A 19,446-nucleotide genomic window follows, 5' to 3' on the forward strand; every position below is an offset into this window, starting at 1 on the left:
TTTTGAAATAATGGAACGACTGGGTAGACGTTCGCATAGGTTTTTTGGAATAACGGCCATTATTCCGAAATAACTTTGCTGTGTAGACACACCCTTGTGGGCCATATGTGTAGCACTGGTGAATGCCATCCAGTTCCCAGCATGCCGCCATGATGCATATGGGACAGTTGGTGTAGGAGCTAGGTGTAGGCCGCTTGATGCCAGTTGACTTTTCTTTACACGGAGGATGCTCTCTGCTAGCCATTAAGGATCAGACTCCGCCGCTGAGCACAGAAGGAGAGAATCTTCTCTGTTAAGTGAAGTAACTGCAGGTAAGAGGGGTCGTCATATTAGTCTGTAACTTTAAAAACAACAGGTAGTCCTGTGTCACCTTAGGCTGTGTCTAAACTACATGGCTCCATCGATGGAGCCATGTAGATGAGGGTTGTAGGCAAAGGGAAATGAAGTCGCGATTTAAATAATCGCGGCTTCATTTCAATTTACATGGCTTCCGCGCTGAGCTGACAAATAGCATGCTAGTCTGGGCGCTCCCGCGCCGACCTGAAAGCCCTTTATCGACATCCCCGTTATGCCTGATAGGATGAGGTTTACCGCGGATGTTGATAAAAGGCTTTCATTTCAACTGGGGAGCGTCCAGACTAGTGTGCTGAACTGACAAACAGCTGATCAGCTGTTTGTCAGCTCAGCGCAGCAGCCATGTAAATTTAAATGAAGCCGCGATTATTTAAATCGCGACTTCATTTCCCTTTGCCAAAAAAACAAATCTACATGGCTCCGTCGACGGAGCCATGTAGTTTAGACGTACCCTTAGAGACTGACTAAAATATATAGAACTATGAGCTTTCGTGGATAAAACCCACTTCATCAGATGGGTTGGAGTAATGGGGAATCCTAAGCATTACCACAGTCCACCTAATAACAACCCTGACTGGTGTGTTTTGTTAGTCTTTAAGGTGCTACTAGACTATTCGTTGTTTTTTAAGTTTTTCCTGTTACAAACTAACTCCGCTACCCCTGAGAAGCTCTTATGTCTGATAGAGCAGTATTGTGTGGCAGCCAATTTCCAACCCTTTATTAGAACGGTTACTTATTGTATTCTACTAGCATCCAGAGACCTCAAGCTCCAGATGGCCCACTGTGTCAGACACTGTGCAATAGCATAATAATAGGCCTTTTCTTTCCCCCCAATGAATTTATAATGTATGTTCAAGGAGTGGTTGGGTCAAATTTGGCCCCAGATGTAGGTTATGAATAAATGAACTTTTTACAAAAATTGAATATGTACAGAGATGTTTTTGTGCACGTTTGTTTAAACAACCATTCCCTTATGCATAAGCCATTCAAACATAGTCTCTTTGTTCTAAGGCATGAGAACAGAAAACGGAACGGCAGGGAGTGACAGTTAGCTCCTGCACCAACTGTGACTGTCATCTCGATACTCGGTTGCCTTGGCTTAGAGCAATGCTCTGGGGGAGACGATGGGCTGCCATAGGACTGCTCTGATCTTGAGCAAGTCCTGACACCACCTGGTGCCTCAGTTTCTCTATTGGTAAAGTTGGGGTAATACTGCTCTGCTCCTCCTGTCTAAAGTGCTTTGAGATCCATGGTGGACCATACTGTATGTCAGCTAGATGGTGGTGTTAATTCAGCCACAAGTATGATGGTCTTGGTGCAATCAGAAGATAGAATCTGCGGCCTGTTTCTATGCAAGTGTGGGTCACATCTGATCATAAACTCTGTGAATTGTTCAAGTAGAGTGAGATGCAAAAACAGTGTAAATACCCAGGAGTCTACTAGACTTTTATAATTCTTTTCATTTTGATCATCAAATGTATTTGTAACTGTAAATAGTAGCCCATTATTTTTTCCGTTACTTTTAACTTGATGCTTATAAAACATTACATTTATACTGCAGCACTATTTCGGATACCGGAGGTATTCCGCATCTTTTGAGTGCACCACTTATTTCAAAATATAACCAACTCGCTATTCTGATGACCCCGTAAACCTCATTTCTCGGGATGTTTCAGAATAGCAATTTATTTTGGTGTAAGTGCTGTGTAGACAGCGCCACATTTCAAAATATGCTATTTCAACATTGACTCGAAATAAGCTACGCAATTTGCGTACCTCAAATTGCATAGCTTATTTCAAGCTACAGGTGCAGTGTAGATGCACTCTACAAGTCCTTTTCAATGCAGCTAAGAGGTTTTGCTCCTTTCTGTCATCTGGCTCTAATGCCATTTATAGCTCTAATGATTGCTGCTGGACTTTTTTCCTTCCCCACTGCTGAGTGAGCATTGAATATTCTGTGAGTCGACATGACAATCTCATCAATAGACAGTCAATTAATGTGAGCAAGCCAATTTCCTAACAATTTTTTCCAATTTATAAATCATACCATTGCCTAATTTTCTTTCTACTGCATCTGTATGATGCTGTAATGGCATTTTACTGTATAAATAATTGCAGCTAGCACACTTAATGTCTGTCTAGCATTATTCCTTACCTGACATGGTTCCTCTTTATTGTTCAGCTGCACAGAATGTAATTCTCCAGAGCAGCAATGGAAAATCACTTCCCCCTATAAATTCCCCAGCCTCTCCTTATACAGTTTTAATTTTGCATCAGTGTGCAGTCCAGATCCAAATTTTCCTGGTGGCCAAATCCCCCTCCATTCTGTACAGCTGACTCAAAAGGAGGGTGAGTTAATTTAGGTTTGGGGGGAGTTTATTCTGTCTACACCTCTAGTAGGCTGCTTCCTTGACACATGGATGCCCCCTGTGGATGAAAAGCGCATGGTCTCAGAAGAAGATGTTGTCAGACCGATTCGTGTGTCAGAAGCTTGTATTGTCTTGCCAAAAACACTCTTGATCTCTTTTCTCCCTGTTGCCATGAGAGCTGGCTGCCACCTCTACTTCTCCATTTGCAAAGAGGAACAGAGACATTCTGCCAATGAAACGTCTCTGCCTGTGAGCCATATCGTAGACCTTGCCCGCCTACTTCACTGTGAAAGGGGAAAGGGAGGAAAGACGGACTGACCCACGGAGTCAGCAGCAACTGACCTTATGTTTTAATAGGGAAACAGTCTCAGAATTTCCCTCAGCAGGCCCTCTGCCTCACATGGCATGATCCAATGCAACGGGACGCAACCCAGCCACCCGCGGGAAGCCTGGGATAGTGGGTGAATAGCATTGTGTCTGGGATTAGCCACTCTGTTTCCATTGGCTCTCCTATCTTCCTGCCAACTCGCTTCCTGCTTCCCTACCATTCCTGGGGGGTCTCTATGGTTTGAACTCTGACAGGCAAGACAATTAGGACTCAGTCTCTAGAGTTAACCACTGTGAAAAGACTGTAGGTAACTGAATGGGTGGAATATGCACCAAAGGATATTACCCCTCCCATTCATCACAACCCCATTCCAGTTCAAATGTGGCAGGATGTTATTGTGGCCCCAAGGTGGTGGGAATCTTTTGATCTTGCCAGATTTCTCCCATTTTGGTGTCATGGAATTTGAACCTAGTGCTGACAATGCTCTCTGATCTGCATCCAATCTACACCGTTCCCAGGTCGGGGGCCCATCCTTTCGCACCTACGTACCCCTAATTCACAGGGCTAGTCTCCAGCGCATCTTAATGTTTCAAAACACAGTTTTGGCAACATTCAAGCAGTACGAGGCCTTGTGCTGGGGGAGCAGTATTCTGCCATCAAGGTATTGTTGGCCAGCTCGTGTTTCATAGAACACTAAACTGGAAGGGACCTCGAGAGGTTATCCCATCCAGTCCCCTGCCCTCACGGCAGGACTAAGCACCGCAAATAGAATTATATGATAACTGTTCTGGTGCTAATACTAAGCAAGCAGTATATGCCTTCTGCATTATGGGCTGTCTTCTAAACCCAATGCCACATCCTCCACTTCCTGCGGCTAAAGCTGGCCTATCACCAGTTGTCAGTAGCTGAATTTGGTGACTGTCACATCATTGTGGTTCCCTGTGCCACTGTTGGTCCATAGTTTCTTGTTGGAGAAGTTATTCTTGTCTGCTTACCAATGGCAGTTGGTGGAAGAAGATGGGGATTCAAAAGCATCCTCCTCCTCCTGAGAGCTTTTCAGTGGCCTACATGAACTGATTTGGTGAGTCTTGGGCCATGCAATAAATCGCCCACCGCAATGAGTACTAACTAGCCCCTTTTGCTGGCCATTTCAACAGAAAACAAGGATGAAAAGGGCCATGAAAATGGAGCTTCCCTCTTGCCCTTTGGTGGGTATCTTCCCTGGGTCAGGGCTGAACCCCAATGATATGGGGTGGTGTAATGGAAACTTGCCCTTCCAGGCCCAATGGTATCTGTCCGGGTGATGCTTAAAGCAAGTCAGACTCTAGAGCTCGTGCTAAAAATTCTTACTGGGGGAGTTCTACTGGTTTATAATGGTTACACTGGTGATCCATACATGATCCATACGTGAGCTGTGCTGGTGGCACTGGCTATTATCCACGATGGGCAGGGATGTTATTTTTGTGCTTTGTGCTAGTTGCTCTTCACATTCTTGTTTGGGCTCGCTGATTATGTTTTTACACTTGGCCAGAAGTTAGAGTCTTTTCTATTTTCTTTGGTAGGCTTTGACTTCCAATTTTTAAAGGATGCCTTCTTATCTATAACTGCTTCTTTTACTCTGTTGTTTAGCCAGGGGTGGCATTTTCATCCTCTTACTTTTTTAATGAAAATGATTGTTTAGCCCTATATAGTTTGAGCCTGTATTATGGTGTTTTTAAAAAGTTTCCATGCAGTTTGCAGGCATTTCATTCTTGTGACTGTTCCTTTTAATGTCCATGTTTCTAGCCTCCTCATTTTTGTGTAGCTCCCTTTTTAAAAAATTCAAGACTGCTGTGGTGGATTTCTTTGGTATCTTCACGTCCCCCACCCCAGGCACATTAAATTTATACATCATGGTCAATATTACCGAGTCGTTCAGTTATATTCACCTGTGGGCCACTTGGGACTAAATCAAGAATTCTCTCTCTCCTTGTGGGTCCAAGAAGGAGCCATTACTGATGTCTAGAAATGTTATCTCTGTAGCACATCCCGCAGTGGCATGGTCAGTCGTAGAAATATGGGGGTGGTTGAAATCCCCCATATTGACTCCTTTACTGTAGGCGCATCATGTTCCGAAGCGATGACAATCGTGCAAGCCTGTGTAGACAGGGTTTTCTGTCTTTGTGACCTCTCTCGTCTCTCTAAGCATTTCACAATCACAGTCACAATCTTGGTCAGCGACGAGGAGTCCTGTGACCCCTTATAGACTAACGGATTTATTGGAGCATAAGCTTTCGTGGGCAAAGACCCACTTCGTCAGATGCATGAGTCTTTGCCCACAAAAGCTTATGCTCCAATAAATCTGTTAGTCTATAAGGTGCCACTGGATTCTGCGTCGCTTTTGCTGATTCAGACTAACACGGCCACCCCTCTAATCTTGGTCAGATGGTCGGTTCCTGCTGCGACATTCTTATTACTCAGACATGGAATTTCTATCCCTAGAGATTCTATGGTACAGGCTGATCCCTTTAAGACCCTATTCGACTTCCTTCTGCAGTACCACTCCCTATCCTCCCAGCATGATCTGTTCGGTCATTCCTACTCTGCTTATTTTTGCATGGGTTGTGACGGTGACAGAGGGTACCTGCATGGGGGCTGCACTGGTGGGGAAGGTGATGCCAGGGACCCGAACGGGGCTGCTCTGCTTGTGAGCTGACCATGTGTGTTGGCCTTTTCGGGGGTAAACCAAACACTCCAGGCAAAAAATCCGGCCGGAATCCTGCTGCTGCTCTCCCATCCCATCCCTAGAGAAACCGCCCCAGGCTAACTCGCATCAGAGCTGGTGCCAGCTCTATGCAAAGCAGCCGCAAACTTGCTGGTTGCCAGATGAACCAGGGGGAGGGGTTGGAGCGCCGCCTGATGTGTTATTAGTAGCTCACCATGCTTATTCCTTCCACCCGAGCACACCTCAAAGAGGGAACTGGGGGGAGCAGGCTTAGGGTGGGAGAAGACCATCTCAAAGCATGACGTTCCCTCGTTTCAGTACCGGCGCTTTCCCTGAGTGCCCCACACCTCCATGATTAAAGTGGAGTGGACTCCCTCTGGCAGGTTTAGACTGTGTCTAGGAATGATGGGTTCCAGCACTGGAGCAGAGTTTCAGGCTCGGGAGGGTTAGGTTCCTTCTGAATCTGGCAGAACACCAAGAGCTGAGCTGAGAGAAACCAGGGGAGATCCTCGGAAGGTCCCGGAGTAGCCATGCTTTGCAGCCGTAGGGAATCTGACTCCGCAAGCTTTCTTTCCAGTTGGCTGGTGCTGGGCAAACCTAGATTTCAAACAAGACTCCTTTACTGTAGGCGCATCATGTTCCGAAGCGATGACAATCGTGCAAGCCTGTGTAGACAGGAACCAGACAGACACGTGGGTTTTTAGTATTAGACCTTGGGAAATCATTTTGGCCTTGGAAAGGGTTCAGAAAAGGGCAACTAAAATGATTAGGGATTTGGAACGGGTCCCATATGAGGAGAGGTTAAAGAGACTTGGACTTTTCAGTTTAGAAAAGAGGAGACTGAGGGGGGATAGGATAGAGGTCTATAAAATCATGCGTGGTGTGGAGAGGGCGGATAAAGAAAAGTTATTTAATAGTACCATAAATAGAAAAACTAGAGGACACCAAATGAAATGAATGGGTAGCAGGTTTAAAACTAATAAAAGAAAGTTCTTCTTCACACAGCGTGTAGTCAACCTGTGGAACTCCTTGCCAGAGGAGGCTGTGAAGGCTAGGACTATAATAGAGTTTAAAGAGCAGCTAGATAATTTCATGAAGGTTAGGTCCATAAAAGGCTATTAGCCAGGGGATAGAAATGGTGTCCTTGGCCTCTGTTTGTCAGAGGCTGGAGAGGGGTGGCGGGAGACAAATCGCTTGATCATTGTCTTTGGTCCACCCTCTCTGAGACACCTGGTGCTGGCCACTGTCGGCAGACAGGCTACTGGGCTAGATGGACCTTTGGTCTGACCCAGTACAGCCTTATGTTCTTATGTTATTGGCTCAAATCAATAGAAGGAAAGTTTCTTTGCCTAACCTCAAACTTTTCTTCAAAGGAGCCACAAGGCATTAGACACCAAATGCCTCTGACTTTCCAGTGGGTGCCGAATCCCCCTAGTCTCCTTTTGAAAATCTCAACCCAGATGTTTTGGAAAACCTAAGCACTTCCCAGCTAGTGTCTGTTACAGTAAAATAACTGAGTCCGAGAGCTTGTAAAGTCCTTGAGGGAGCACAACAGAAAGGGGAGGGCCATGATGCAGCTGTCTGCGTTTGCGGGGAGATGAGCAGGAGAAGGTGTGAATCTGAGAAGGGCAGCAGCTATGGCTTAGAAAGGAGCCTTTACTGGAAAATTAGGATCCAGGCACTGAACCCTCTAAAGTTTGGGGTCCTGATCTGGGAAGTTTGGCTCAAGCCGTTGCAGAGGGTGGCTGAAAATTCAGGTCCAGGTTTGGATTCCAACTTCCAATGAACTCGGGAATTCAGGGTTGAGGAGATGATGTGGGTTCCGGCATCCAAGGGAAACGCTTGAGGGTTTATGCTGTGTCTTCGGATTGGATCTTGTCTGATTCCCCTTGCATTTGCCTAGTGGCCTTTGAATCAGTCGCCTTTTTAATACAACCCCCTTCCAGTCCCTCAGATTTCCCATAATTATTCAGCACCACAAATCTTCCCAAGAATCACAGGTGAGTGGTCTCATCACCCTCATCACCTGTGTGCCCGCTTCTCCCACAGCTTCTCTGCCCTTGCTTCTAGCTGTCTGATAGCTAGAGGAACACCTTCCCTCGGTAACCTTTAAGGGTGCTGCCTTCTCCAGGCCCGCCTCTGTGGGGCTCCCCTTGAGAGCTAGTTCTATTTATTCCAGTAAAGATTTAGGTACCTTCGGGAGCCATCGAGTTGTACAATCGACCCCTTGGTAACCACACGATAGTCACCTTGCCTCCGTCCTGCCATCCTGTCCCCTTGCCTTTGTTGCTCACACTTACTGTATCTTGTCCTGCATTAAATTGTATGTGTGGGGAAAAAGCAGGTCTTCGTGTGTGTTTGGACCGGTCTGGGCGCAGCAAGGCCTGATGGGGGGGGGGGGGGTTTCCACCTTATCGCCTCCCCAAGATTCATTCTTATTCTTCTCGTTGTAGGAAATGAACGAAATGGGCTGGACTTTAACAGACAGGTAAGAGCTACCAAACATTCCTCTCCTTTGGCAAGGCAGGTCAGTGCATCGGCTGATCTCCTTGGATTCCCAGGAACTGTCCCTCATGGCTCAGGATGCCTGATGCTACATCTCTCCGTTGGCCTTTCTAGCCCATAGACACTTTGTTGATTTAAAGTTTGATTTAAATCCACATGCTCTTTGTTTTAACCACACGAAAGGGATTTTTGTTCCGCTGGGGAGAAGGCAGCCTCAGTTCCTGGGTGCTATTGATGTTCTATTGTGTGTGATATAGCTGCCATTCACCCAGGGCGTACGTGTCTAGGGCACAGAGCTGATGCACCTGAGTTTAAGGAACAGGCCTGGAGAGAGTGGTTTGGGTTCTGGCAGTACCTTGGTCAACACCATTATTTTCCTGCTGAAAAGTCTCAGGTTTCCCTTTGCAAGATAATAGTGGGCAGGAACATCAGATAAATGTAGATCCTTAAGAAGATCTGCAGGGCAGGCTATTTCCAGACATAAGTGAATCCTTCTGGACCAGGTCGGTGGATTCTCTCCTGCTGCTGTTTTGCAGTCAATGGGTCTGGTTGTGGTATCTGCAGCCATGGCAGCTGAGACACCCTCTGCACCTCTGATTACCCAGAGAGACAGTGATGAGAAGCCCCCCAGAATCTTGAGTCCCAGATCAAACCTCTAAGGAGACGCAGGTCAAGTCAGCACGTCTCACGCTGTCATTCCCAGCTCCTCAGGGAGACGACAGAAAGTGGTACAGGGCTTGCTCCAGAGCTCACTGAACCCAGTGGGAAGACCTCTACCAAGTTTAGTGGACTCTGGATCAGGTCCTCCTTAGTCAACTGTGGGAGGAGGAAGATATGTAGGTTAGCTCTGGCCTCTAGCCATTGTGTTGGGGAGGAGAAAGCCATTATACGCGGTGACTGTCTCAGAGCTGTCATTAGGAATCTGAGCAGGTGTTGCATTCATGACCCACTTGCCTCTGAGTTTCATGTTCTTCAGCTTTTAGGACTGTGTAGTCACTTGCAAAGTCATCTCCCTGGTGCTGGGTGAGCTGTTCTGGTGTCTTCCCCGTTCCCACTGCGTTCTCTCTGCCGCGGGGTTTGCCCCGGGCCATTTTATCTGTTTGTTTGCTTTGTCTTTTCGGAGTTTGGATGGATCAATCCCTCCCTAACAAAGATGTCATAACACGTTCCGTTGTCTTCCATCGGAAAACCACGCAACAAACAAAAAGCCTTGTGACTCTGACTCCGTGGACGCCAGAACTGACAGCAGGGAACATCCGTGAGCTAAAGAGATCAGCTGAATTGCTCATAACTAGTCATAAGTGCAAGTTCCCTCGAGATAGAAATAGGCAGTGAAAGTACAACATTGTTCTGGATTGTGAACCTTCTCCATGGCAAGACTACAAAAATGGCAGATCCTGGTTGGGTGTTCCAAGGCTAAGTTGCAAGGGCATGGCTCATTATCTTTAGGGCCCCGATCCTGCAAGCTGTTTGGCAGACCATGGTGCCTTCCTGGAGCCCATCTTACAGTGTCTGGACCACAGCTCGTGAAGTAAAAATGTCCTGCTCATGCTTAGTGAGCAGCCGATGAGTTTTCCTTACGAGACCCATTGTGTAGTACGTTCGTCCGCTGTTGTCACCAGGACTGTGCAAACTTTTGAAACGTTTTGTTGTGACTGTTTTCACAAAGCTATTTGCTGTTTTATTTTCTGGTGGCTTGATGCTGATTAGATTTTGCTTTCCATGAAGTTCAAAAGAATTCTTGTCCTTTTATCCCTCATTGGGAACATATGGAAAAATGAGGTTTTGGAAGCCACTTCTCAACAAGAGAGACTCTACTTCTCCCGAAAAGGGCCCGTGTTCGAGATGAAAATATATACATGCAGGGGCAATGTTTTGGCACATTTAAAGTCTGTAACAAGAGGTGGGACAAAACTCAGCTTTTTTGCTTTTAGTTGCACATCCGATATCTCATGGTGTTAGCAACATCAATGCAAGAGGTCTTGATTGAAATCATGGCTTCATTTTGCTGAGTATATATACACCCAGCAAAAGCCAGTCTCTGAACCAAAGTCCTTTCAATGTAAGCAACGGATGAAATGTCCTGGGCTTAATCATGTCTGCTAACATGGTAGAGTCCAGAGTGGTAACAGGCCGCTACGTATCTAGACTGCCTCCCTCTGTCGGCAGAGGGATGCAGATGAGGCAGGTTGACATTGCAAATGAGGCAGGGATTTAAATATCCCGCGCCTAATTTGCATTAAAATGGCTGCCACGTTTTGCTGACTCAGCACTTTGTCGGCAAAAAGTGGCAGTCTAGAGGGGGATCTGTTGAGAAAGAAAGCCTTTTTTGATAGATCCCTTATGCCTCCTGCAAGGAGATTTACAGGATCTGTCGAAAAAGGCTTTCTTTCTCAACAGATCCCCCTCTAGACTGCCACTTTTGCAGACAAAGTGCTGAGTTGGCAAAACGCGGTGGCCATTTTTATGCAAATTAGGCATGGGATATGTAAATCCCTGCCTCATTTGCAATGTCGACCTGCCTAATCTGCATCCCTCTGCCGACAGAGGGATGCAGTCTAGACATACCCTATGGCTGTGTCTACATTGGCACCCTTTTCCGGAAAAGGGATGCTAATGAGACAAGTCGGAATGGCAAATGCCGCGGGGGATTTAAATATCCCCCGCGGCATTTGCATGAATATGGCTGCCGCTTTTTTCCGGCTCGGGGCTTTGCCGGAGAAAAGTGCCAGTCTAGACGGGATCTTTCGGAAAATACAGCCTTTTCTGGAAGATCCCTTATTCTGAGCCGGAAAAAAGCAGCAGCCATGTTCATGCAAATGCCGCGGGGGATATTTAAATCCCCCGCGGCATTTGCAATTCTGACTTGTCTCATTAGCATCCATTTTCCGGAAAAGGGTGCCAATGTAGACACAGCCTATGTGTGTATGTGCGTGACTAACAGCTGTGGGCAACCCAGGCTAACCAAGCATGGTTCTTTGTCTGCTTCACATCATGGGCAGAGTTTGGAAGTTCTTTAGGGCTATGTCTACACTGCAGGAGGGTTTTCAGAAAAAGATATGCAATTTGCTTACCTTTTTCATTTGTTTTCTCAGAAGAGGCTCTTCCGACATTTGGCCTGTTTTCACAGGGACAAATGTGAGGAAAACCTTCTCTTTCACAAGATCCCTTATTCTTCATACAATGAGGAATACAGGGATGCTGAAAGAATGCACCCACTTTTTCAGAAACTGTTCCGAAAAAGCAGACACATTCCCTGGACGTGGCAGAGGTTTTCCAGGATACCGGCTGCAGTTGAGACATAGCCTAGCTCGGTAGATAAGGCTTATCCTTTCAAATCTGAGTTCAGTCTCAGTGATGACCCAGCCAATAATGCTCTTACATGCAGGTGAGATCCGTACCTCTCTGATACAGACGAACACAATGAAAGCAAGGGCAATTGTGGTTACATCTGTAAGCTCTGTGATTCTCTCTGTTCCAGTTCCATCCATAGTTTACTCCCATTTGGAGCAGGAGGGCCGAGGGAAGGGGGTAACATTTTTGTCCAGTCCCACCTAGACGTTGAGGGACTAATTCAGCAGTCACTGATGTCAGTGGAAATCTTTCCATTGACTTCAGTGGGTGTTGGGTCAGCCCCTAGAGTGGCGTCTCCGCTGCTAGTCCACAGTTCGGGGTTTCAAACTGGAGCTGAAGCTATCGGGAGCTTAAACACATCTCGGGGCTTACTGGAACAGCTGCCGTGTCCTCATCTTCATCTGGAGCTCTGGGTGCACATCATCTGAAGCTTCTTCTCCATGGGCAGCTCATGAAGCCCTCCCCTTGCGGCAAGCTAGCGTCTAGCCCCGCCCCTTCAGCCCCCGCCCCACTGCCAGAACCCCAAGCCCTCTCACAGCTGGAGGAAGCCGGACTGAGCTGCCCTGAGCACCCACCTGCCTGCCCCAGCTGCTCCGGGCCACCAGTCATCCCAAGCTGCCCACTGCCCGGGTCACTGTTGGCCAGCCCCAAGCTGGGTCCACTCCAGCTTTGGGGGAGAGGCAGGGCCTTGGGGCAGAGCCTGGGTGGAGCCCTGGGTTTGGGGAGGTTTAGCCACCCATCTTCTCCTCTCGTGGGCAACCTTAATCCTGGCATCTCCTCGCTTGAGAGAGAGAGAGAGAGAGAGAAAGAGAGAGAGAGAGTGTGTGTGTGTGTGTGTGTGTGTGTGTGTGTAAAGAGAGACTGGCAGCCCCTGCTCTACCTGTCTAGCTTGGCTTTTTGGCTAAAGCGACTAATGCGGGTTGCTTCCTGTTTACACCAAGGGAAACCGGCAGCAATAGACTTTCTCCCCTGGGGTGTGGGATGTTTCCCAAACTGTTTCAGTGAGTGATTCAGCAAACATGGCTTCTTCCTCAAACTAAACAGGATTGGCCGTAATTTCCTTGGTGACACTTGGCACGCAGCACAAAGTCAGACCGATACACCCGCCAAGCATCCGCTCCGCACCCTAGGGAAACTTGGGGGAGATGTTCCACACACATGTTGTGGTGGGAGACTCCTGGTAGCGCGGTGATGCATAGTCCTACAGGGTCTTAATGTGCAGGCAATACTCAGTCTTTAAAGAAATGCTGGAGTAGTAATTTTGTGATGAAGTATTTGTGGTGGGGAGGTTCCTAAAGTCACTTCTGGGGACTAAACGGTTTTCTGGGACCTGGGCTCTGGGGTGTAGGCTGAGAGTTCTGGAAGAGGGTATGACCTGCATGCCACTTTGGCCCTCCTCCGCTCGAGGGCGGGCATGTGTGGTGTAAATGATATAGGTTGAATCTCTCTAGTCTGGCGCACTCTGGTATGGCAACATCTGTGGTCCAGCGTGAGTTTAGTTACCAAGATGTCCTTACTTAGCATGGGCACGGCCCAGGTTCCTACAGTCCCATACAGCTTATTTACAGCCCCCAGTCCTGGCGCTCAGTGCTCTGTGCTGCTCTTTAGCTCTAATCTACCCCTAAATGTCATCTAAGAGGCCAGTAAGCAGTGGAAGTGCTGGAAATGCTGCTAGACAATATTGACCTACCATGGTTTGACAAATTCTCTGGTTCGGCACCGGTCAGGTCCCGAGGGTGCCGGATTAGAGAGGTTCAGCCAGTGTATAGTGTTAGGCTATATACATTTGTAATACACAGTAGATATAGTGGTACACTACGAATGTACCAGCCTCCGCATGACTGGTTTCTCATACGCTGGCAAGCTGATCTGCAGGTATCGCCTTGGCAGAGGGTGACAAACACACAGGTCTCTGAACAAACAGGAGATTCAATTTCCCCTTTCTCCTATTAGTGGGAGCCAAAGGCAGGAGCGATTTGAGGCCGGCTGCGGCAGCTGGCACCCTAGGTAGAAGGCGCGATCGGCACCTCCGCCTGCACAGCCATCAATGGCCATGACGTAATCACGGTGTGCCCCGTGACATCATCGTCGGGTGCCCAGGCCAGCGGCACCCTAGGCAACTGTCTAGTTTGCCTAGGTTCATGGGCCGTCCCTGGCCAAGGGACTTTCCAAAGCAAGCTTAGGGTCTATCAATGGGATGCTGTGTTGTTACTTTTGTGATGAAGCACTCGGGGAGGAGGGCGCTGTTGCACACAGCAAGAGAATTTTCTCTTTGACTTAATCCTTCTGACTCAAGTCAATTCTGGAGACAAAATTGCTTTCTGGGACCTGGGCCGAGAACTGAACTAGGGTTGAAAGGTCAATGGATGCAGCAGGGCAGCGTGGAGATAGCGTCAAAGGGTGTGATGTTGGTTGCCTTTCATCTGAGCAGCCAATCCCTGCAGATCAGATGCTATTTGTTTAGTGCTAAGGATGGGTTTGAAGCTGTACAAATGTAAAAACTATCTTACCCAAAGAGCTTACAGTGCAAGTGACATTTCCAGAATGCACAGGAAATCCAGGGCTGGGAATAACAGAGTTTTGCTATTGGTTTATGTTCTCCTCTGAATATTGACGATACGCTCCTGAGTGTAGGTCGTATGAGACAGGGAAGAGGGGATAGCGTGGAGATGTAGAATTGGAAAGGTAGCATCCACTCACAGCTAGATGTGACCAAAGGGTAATAAGACCTACTAATAATAGTTAGCTCATATCTAGCATTTTCCGTCAGTAGATATCAAAGCATTTTACAAAGAGAGGCCAGTGTCACCAGCCTTACTTTTGCAGATGGGGAAACTGAGGCACAGAAGGAAGGGACTTGCCCATGGTCACCCTGCAGGCCAGTGGCAGGGCAGAGACTAGTCCCCAGGTCTTCTAAATCCTAGTCCCATGCTCTGGTTTGAGGCCATGATGCAGATGGCTTGCGTTTTCCAAAGCACTCAGCGTGCTCTGAGTGGAAGACGGGGTAAAGCATTGTCCCATGACACCAGCCAGTGCCCAGGGCTTTTGATAATCCTCCCCTAATCTCTAAAGCAAAGCTTCTAACGTGTGAAATTCACCATTATGCAGAGAGCTTGTGTGCTACTCAGTCCCACTTAACCCCTCAAACTCAGAGCCCTCTGCAGCCGGGAGAATTTCACCCCTCTTGAAATCCCAGCCTTTCAAATGGCAGCTTGGTCTAGGACAGCTGCTTCGTATTTGGGGGAAGAGTTGCTGGAATAGAGATTTCACATGCTGGCCCTGTCAGGGGACCTTGGATTTTAAGAGGTTTAAATGACTCTCATGTCAGGTGCCTTGCGGGGGGAGGGGAGGAGGTTGTCTCTGACACTGATTTTCCAAAAGGGAATGATTTCAGAGCCAATGTTCTGCAACCTCTGATCTTCCATGTAATTGATATGAGAGACACAAGGTGGGTGAAGTCGTGTCTTATTGGACTAGGTTCTGTGGGGGGAAAACATGAACTTTCACCAACAGAAGTTGGTCCAATAAAAGAGATGTAGAGCCCTGCTCAGATACAAAATTGGTGTGGGCTTCTGCATCCGCAAAAATGATCCGCGGATACCCACAGATGCGGGTACCTGTGGCCATAAAACAGATACCTGTGGATGTTCAAGGCTTTATAGAGATGACCTCCCCACCTTGCCTGTCGAATATCCCGGGACCAATCCAATAAGGACAACACTGCAAATAACCTTGTTATGACATGACAGGGTGCGTTAATTCCACCGGAGAGACCTAAAATTCCTAGTGGCCTTTTTTAAAAAAAAATCACTAATAATGCTTTGCCCTCGCATAGTTGCTTCCATCCAAGGACTGGATGGCACTTTGGTAGCTAGTGTAGCCCCGTGACACCCCTGAGAGATAGGAAGTATTATTCCCATTTCACAGATGTGCAAACTGAGCACCCGTGACTGTCTCTGAAACTAGGGATAGTCATGAAAATCAAGCCCGAGGTTATACAGACAGTCTGTGGCAAAGCAGGGAAATGAACTTTGATCCTGTGACTTCCCTAACCAGCGGCATCTCTTCCCTCCCATAAGTCTCTTTGAAGACGGTAAGCATTTTATTATTCAACCCTTCGGATGGAAAACCTCACAGAAGGTTGAATTGTGCTGGGCCGTCCCTTCGGGAGCTGTTCTCATCCTGTTCCATTTCACTTCATTTGCCTCCCCCGCCCCCACCCGACATCATGTGCTCCCCACATGTCAATTTAGTTCCTGCTTTGCTCTCCTCAGCAGGTATCAGCTGAGCTCAGGTTTCATCCTGCCCTCGAGATTTCCATCCCCTCCCTGATCTGCCCTCCTCCCTGGTGTTAATTCGCATCCTGCTTCCCTCATCCCTCCAGGTGTCAGCTCAGATTGCAATTTCTCTTCTCCGGCTTTGCCCTGAAGTGTTGTCCAGGGCCTTAGAGTTGCTTTGCCTCCCTTGGAGCCACACTGGGAAATAACTTCCTTGGCTGGAAACCAGCGGTACTCTCGCCACATCTGTACCAACAGAGAGAACGTGAGCTAAGGACGCCTTTCCCTTTCAGGTTTCTCCCCTATCCAGTCCCTGCGCTTGTGCGTTCAGCATGGACCTGTTATCTGGTTCCCCTACTAAATGTAACAGGTGGAGAAAAAGCCCACAGTAAGACCTGGCTTTAGGGATTGTCCTCCTACATTTTGGGTTAGGTTGTGGATGCAGAGGGACCTCTTCTCCCAAACCACCGTTGGTCTTCCCTGTTGGTAGAGGAAAGGCTAAAATCCCACCTCCTTCCCAATAGGGTCCCACGGCTCCTTCAGTCTGCCCACAGGGTGCCTACTGCTCCTTCCTTCCATATTCTTTCTTGCCACCACTTCCGTCCACGTCCACGGGTGGTTTTGCCTGGGGAGGAAGCACGGGGCAGAGAGGTTCCACATGCCATCGCGTGGCTCATCCTTGCCTAGGAGTGATTCTGGCTGAAGATCAACCTCCACACTGGAACTGAATGCTGATCCGCTTGTGCTGAAGGTGTCCTTGATAGTGAATTCACTAAGGATGTTCACATGCGATGATCTAGCGAATCGTATAGTCGATTCCTTTTGTATCGACTATTGAGTAGTCGATAAGCGCAAGCGGGGGCAGCTCCAGGAGCCAGCTCGAGACGGGATTGAGCAGTCCTGGCTCGTGCCAGTTCCGGAGCCACCCACACTACATTTAAAATGCAGAGGCGCAGCGATCAGCGCGAGCCGGGACTGCGCGGTGCTGGCTCGCGCTGAGTCCAGCAGCCCCTGTTCATGGCAGACAGCCCTGGCCGCCGCCAACAGGGGTTGCTTGGCGGCAACAGCCCCTCTTTCCGGGGAGCCTAGCTCCCTGCTGGTACCCATGTGGACAGGGGCTGATTGCCTCTGATCGAGGCTTGCCCCGTGCTCCATGCGGCACTTCTACTTTTGAACTGTACAAGAGCCCTGAAGGAGCATAGAAGCAGAAGCGCCCGCAGTGGGAACCAGCGCAAGCATGGACTGCTTCAGTCCCCATTCATGGCATTTCCCCCTGTGCCTCTGCCTCCCCTGCCCCTGCAGAGATGCTGCTAGGGGTAACTGGCTTTACCAGTCCCCCACCAGCACCGGCTCCTGCTCTCCTGCCTAGCTGCCTCTCTCTGCCTGTGGCAGTGTGTGTGTGGGGCGGGGGGGAAGTGACTAGTTGAGTCCGCTAGCCGATAAACATTTGCTAGAACACGTGGACTGAGCCGTCGATGGACAGATCTCATCTTCTGTGATGCCGTTGGTGAGCGACTAAACCAATCCTTGATCGGCAGAGCTCATTACAGATGTCACATAAAAAGCTGCCAACTGCAGGCGCTGTATGTTCTTTTTGGATCCTGCGCTGTTCCTGCAATGCCTGGATACGCTGACTCTCAAAGCAATGAAGAGCCTGTACAATGGTTTGTCACCAGGACAATCTGTCCTGAACTAGTTTCCAGATCACTGGGAGATATGCCACATGACTTCAGATTGGCCTTTAAGATGTCTTTATAGTGCTTATACTGACCCCCGATAGAGCGCTTTCCATGAGCAAGCTGGCCATAGAAGACCATCTTTGGTATCCGTGTATCATCCATCCTCATAACATGACCAATCCAGTGAAACTGTTCATAAGCATTGCTTCCACGCCCATGACACCACGCAGCTTAAGAACCTCCGTATAAGGAATTTTGTCCCACCAATTCACGTGGGCAGTCTCCTCACACAACGCCTATGGAACTGGTCGAGCTTCAAAACATGGCGATGATATATTGTCCAGGACTCGGAGCCATACGGCAGGACATTCAGGACAACTGCCTGACCAATTGCTATCTTGGTATGGAGTGTAATACCATGGTCATTCCATAGGCGTTTGGTCAATTTTCCAAAGGCAGCGCTGGCTTTGGCTAGTCGAGCAGATACATCATGATCTACATTTATGCTAGAAGACAGTACGCTTCCCAGGTAGCAGAACTTGTCAACAGCCGTACGCAGGGCCAGCCCGAGCCATTCGTGCACCCCGGGCCCCAGGAGCGCGGCGCCACCCCTGGGAGTGTGGGGCATGCACGGTGCCTCCAGGCCCTGGCCACGTGGTGCATGCATGGCCCCGCCCCCGGTGCCCGGTGCATGCGTGGTCTCACCCCCGCCCAGCCCAGAAGCCCCACATGGCACCCCCTACAATGGGGCGCCCTAGGCCGTAGCCCGGTCAGCCTGTGGCTTAGGCCAGCTCTGGCTGTAAGGACAGTGATCACTGGAGTGCTGGGCTCTTTCCAGACAGGCTGAGGCAAAACTTCTGTCGTCTTGATGCTCCCTGTGAGTCCAAAGCAGTGAGCAGAAGTAACAAAGTGATCAAAATCTCCTGTGCATCTTTCACTGAGTGAGCCAGCAATGAACAGTCATCTGCAAACAGAAGGTCACGAATAGCATTTGCTAGAACACACTAGTGATCTGAATCAGCCCGTGAAATGTCAGTGGTTTGCTGGGACTCCTCGTGCCCCAAACAAGTTTTCAGACTTGGCTCATCCGTGGCATGGGTGCAGGGTTTTTAGCCTGGCCAAAATTCCCATGAGAACAGCCTTTTCGTGCAGTAGCTATTCCCAACACAGACACTTGAGTCTCTGTCTTCCAGGTGCAAGCAGTCTGTTGATGCTGATGGTTGCTACTCATCGCCTCTGATTTGCTCACTTGGCCACTATGCCACATGCCCTTTTGCAGTCTGAATCTACTGGATAACGTCGTTCATGTGGGAGAGAGAGAGAATTGTAGAGCTGGTGAAAGGTCTTGAACTGGGAACATCAGGGCTGCCTTGCACTTAAAAATCATTAATCGATAGTGGCTCTCTTCAGAGCAACTAGCACGGGCTTCTTTCAGACAGGACGCTGGCCTAGATGGACTGTTGTTCTGACCCAGTGTGGCTGGCTATAGTGTACACCAGTGGTCCCCAACCTTTTGAGGCTCCGGGTGCCCAGGGGCAGGGCCACTCATGCACTGGGCACCCGGGGGCGGGGCCGTACACATGCCTGGGGGCAGGACTGCGCACGCGCCCGGGGGCGGGGCCACCCATATGCCACGTGTCTGGTGCCAGCGCCACCCATGTGCTGCATCCTGGGGCTGGTGCTGCTTCTGTGCCGCATGCCCAGGGGTGGGGACACCCATACCCCGCGTGCCCAGGAGTCAGCAGTGTCCATGCGCTGCGCTCCCAGGGGCGGGGGCGGCCCCGATCACTCGGCGGGTGCAGAAATGGCCCGGCAGGCGCCATAGTACCCGCGGGCACCACGTTGAGGACCACTGGTGTAGACATTGCCTATGTCA

General features: G+C 49.0%; 1 protein-coding gene across 4 annotated transcripts in view; it reads left to right on the forward strand.

The window, feature by feature from the left end:
* The window catches only part of POU2F3 (POU class 2 homeobox 3), an 81,326-nt gene that overhangs the window by 25,879 nt on the left and 36,001 nt on the right, over positions 1–19,446 (forward strand). For 3 of the 4 annotated variants that reach the window (XM_075909801.2, XM_075909800.2, XM_006133637.5), the window contains one exon: positions 8,209–8,243. In XM_075909801.2, the coding sequence (XP_075765916.2) occupies positions 8,209–8,243 (35 nt within the window). Of the gene's footprint in view, positions 1–1,453; positions 1,550–8,208; positions 8,244–19,446 lie in introns of those variants that run through there. The other variant, XM_025189897.3, reaches the window with a different exon arrangement.

The sequence above is a fragment of the Pelodiscus sinensis genome, chromosome 25 (assembly GCF_052426305.1).
Source record: "Pelodiscus sinensis isolate ZL-2025 chromosome 25, ASM5242630v1, whole genome shotgun sequence".
Taxonomy (NCBI): Eukaryota; Metazoa; Chordata; order Testudines; family Trionychidae; genus Pelodiscus; species Pelodiscus sinensis.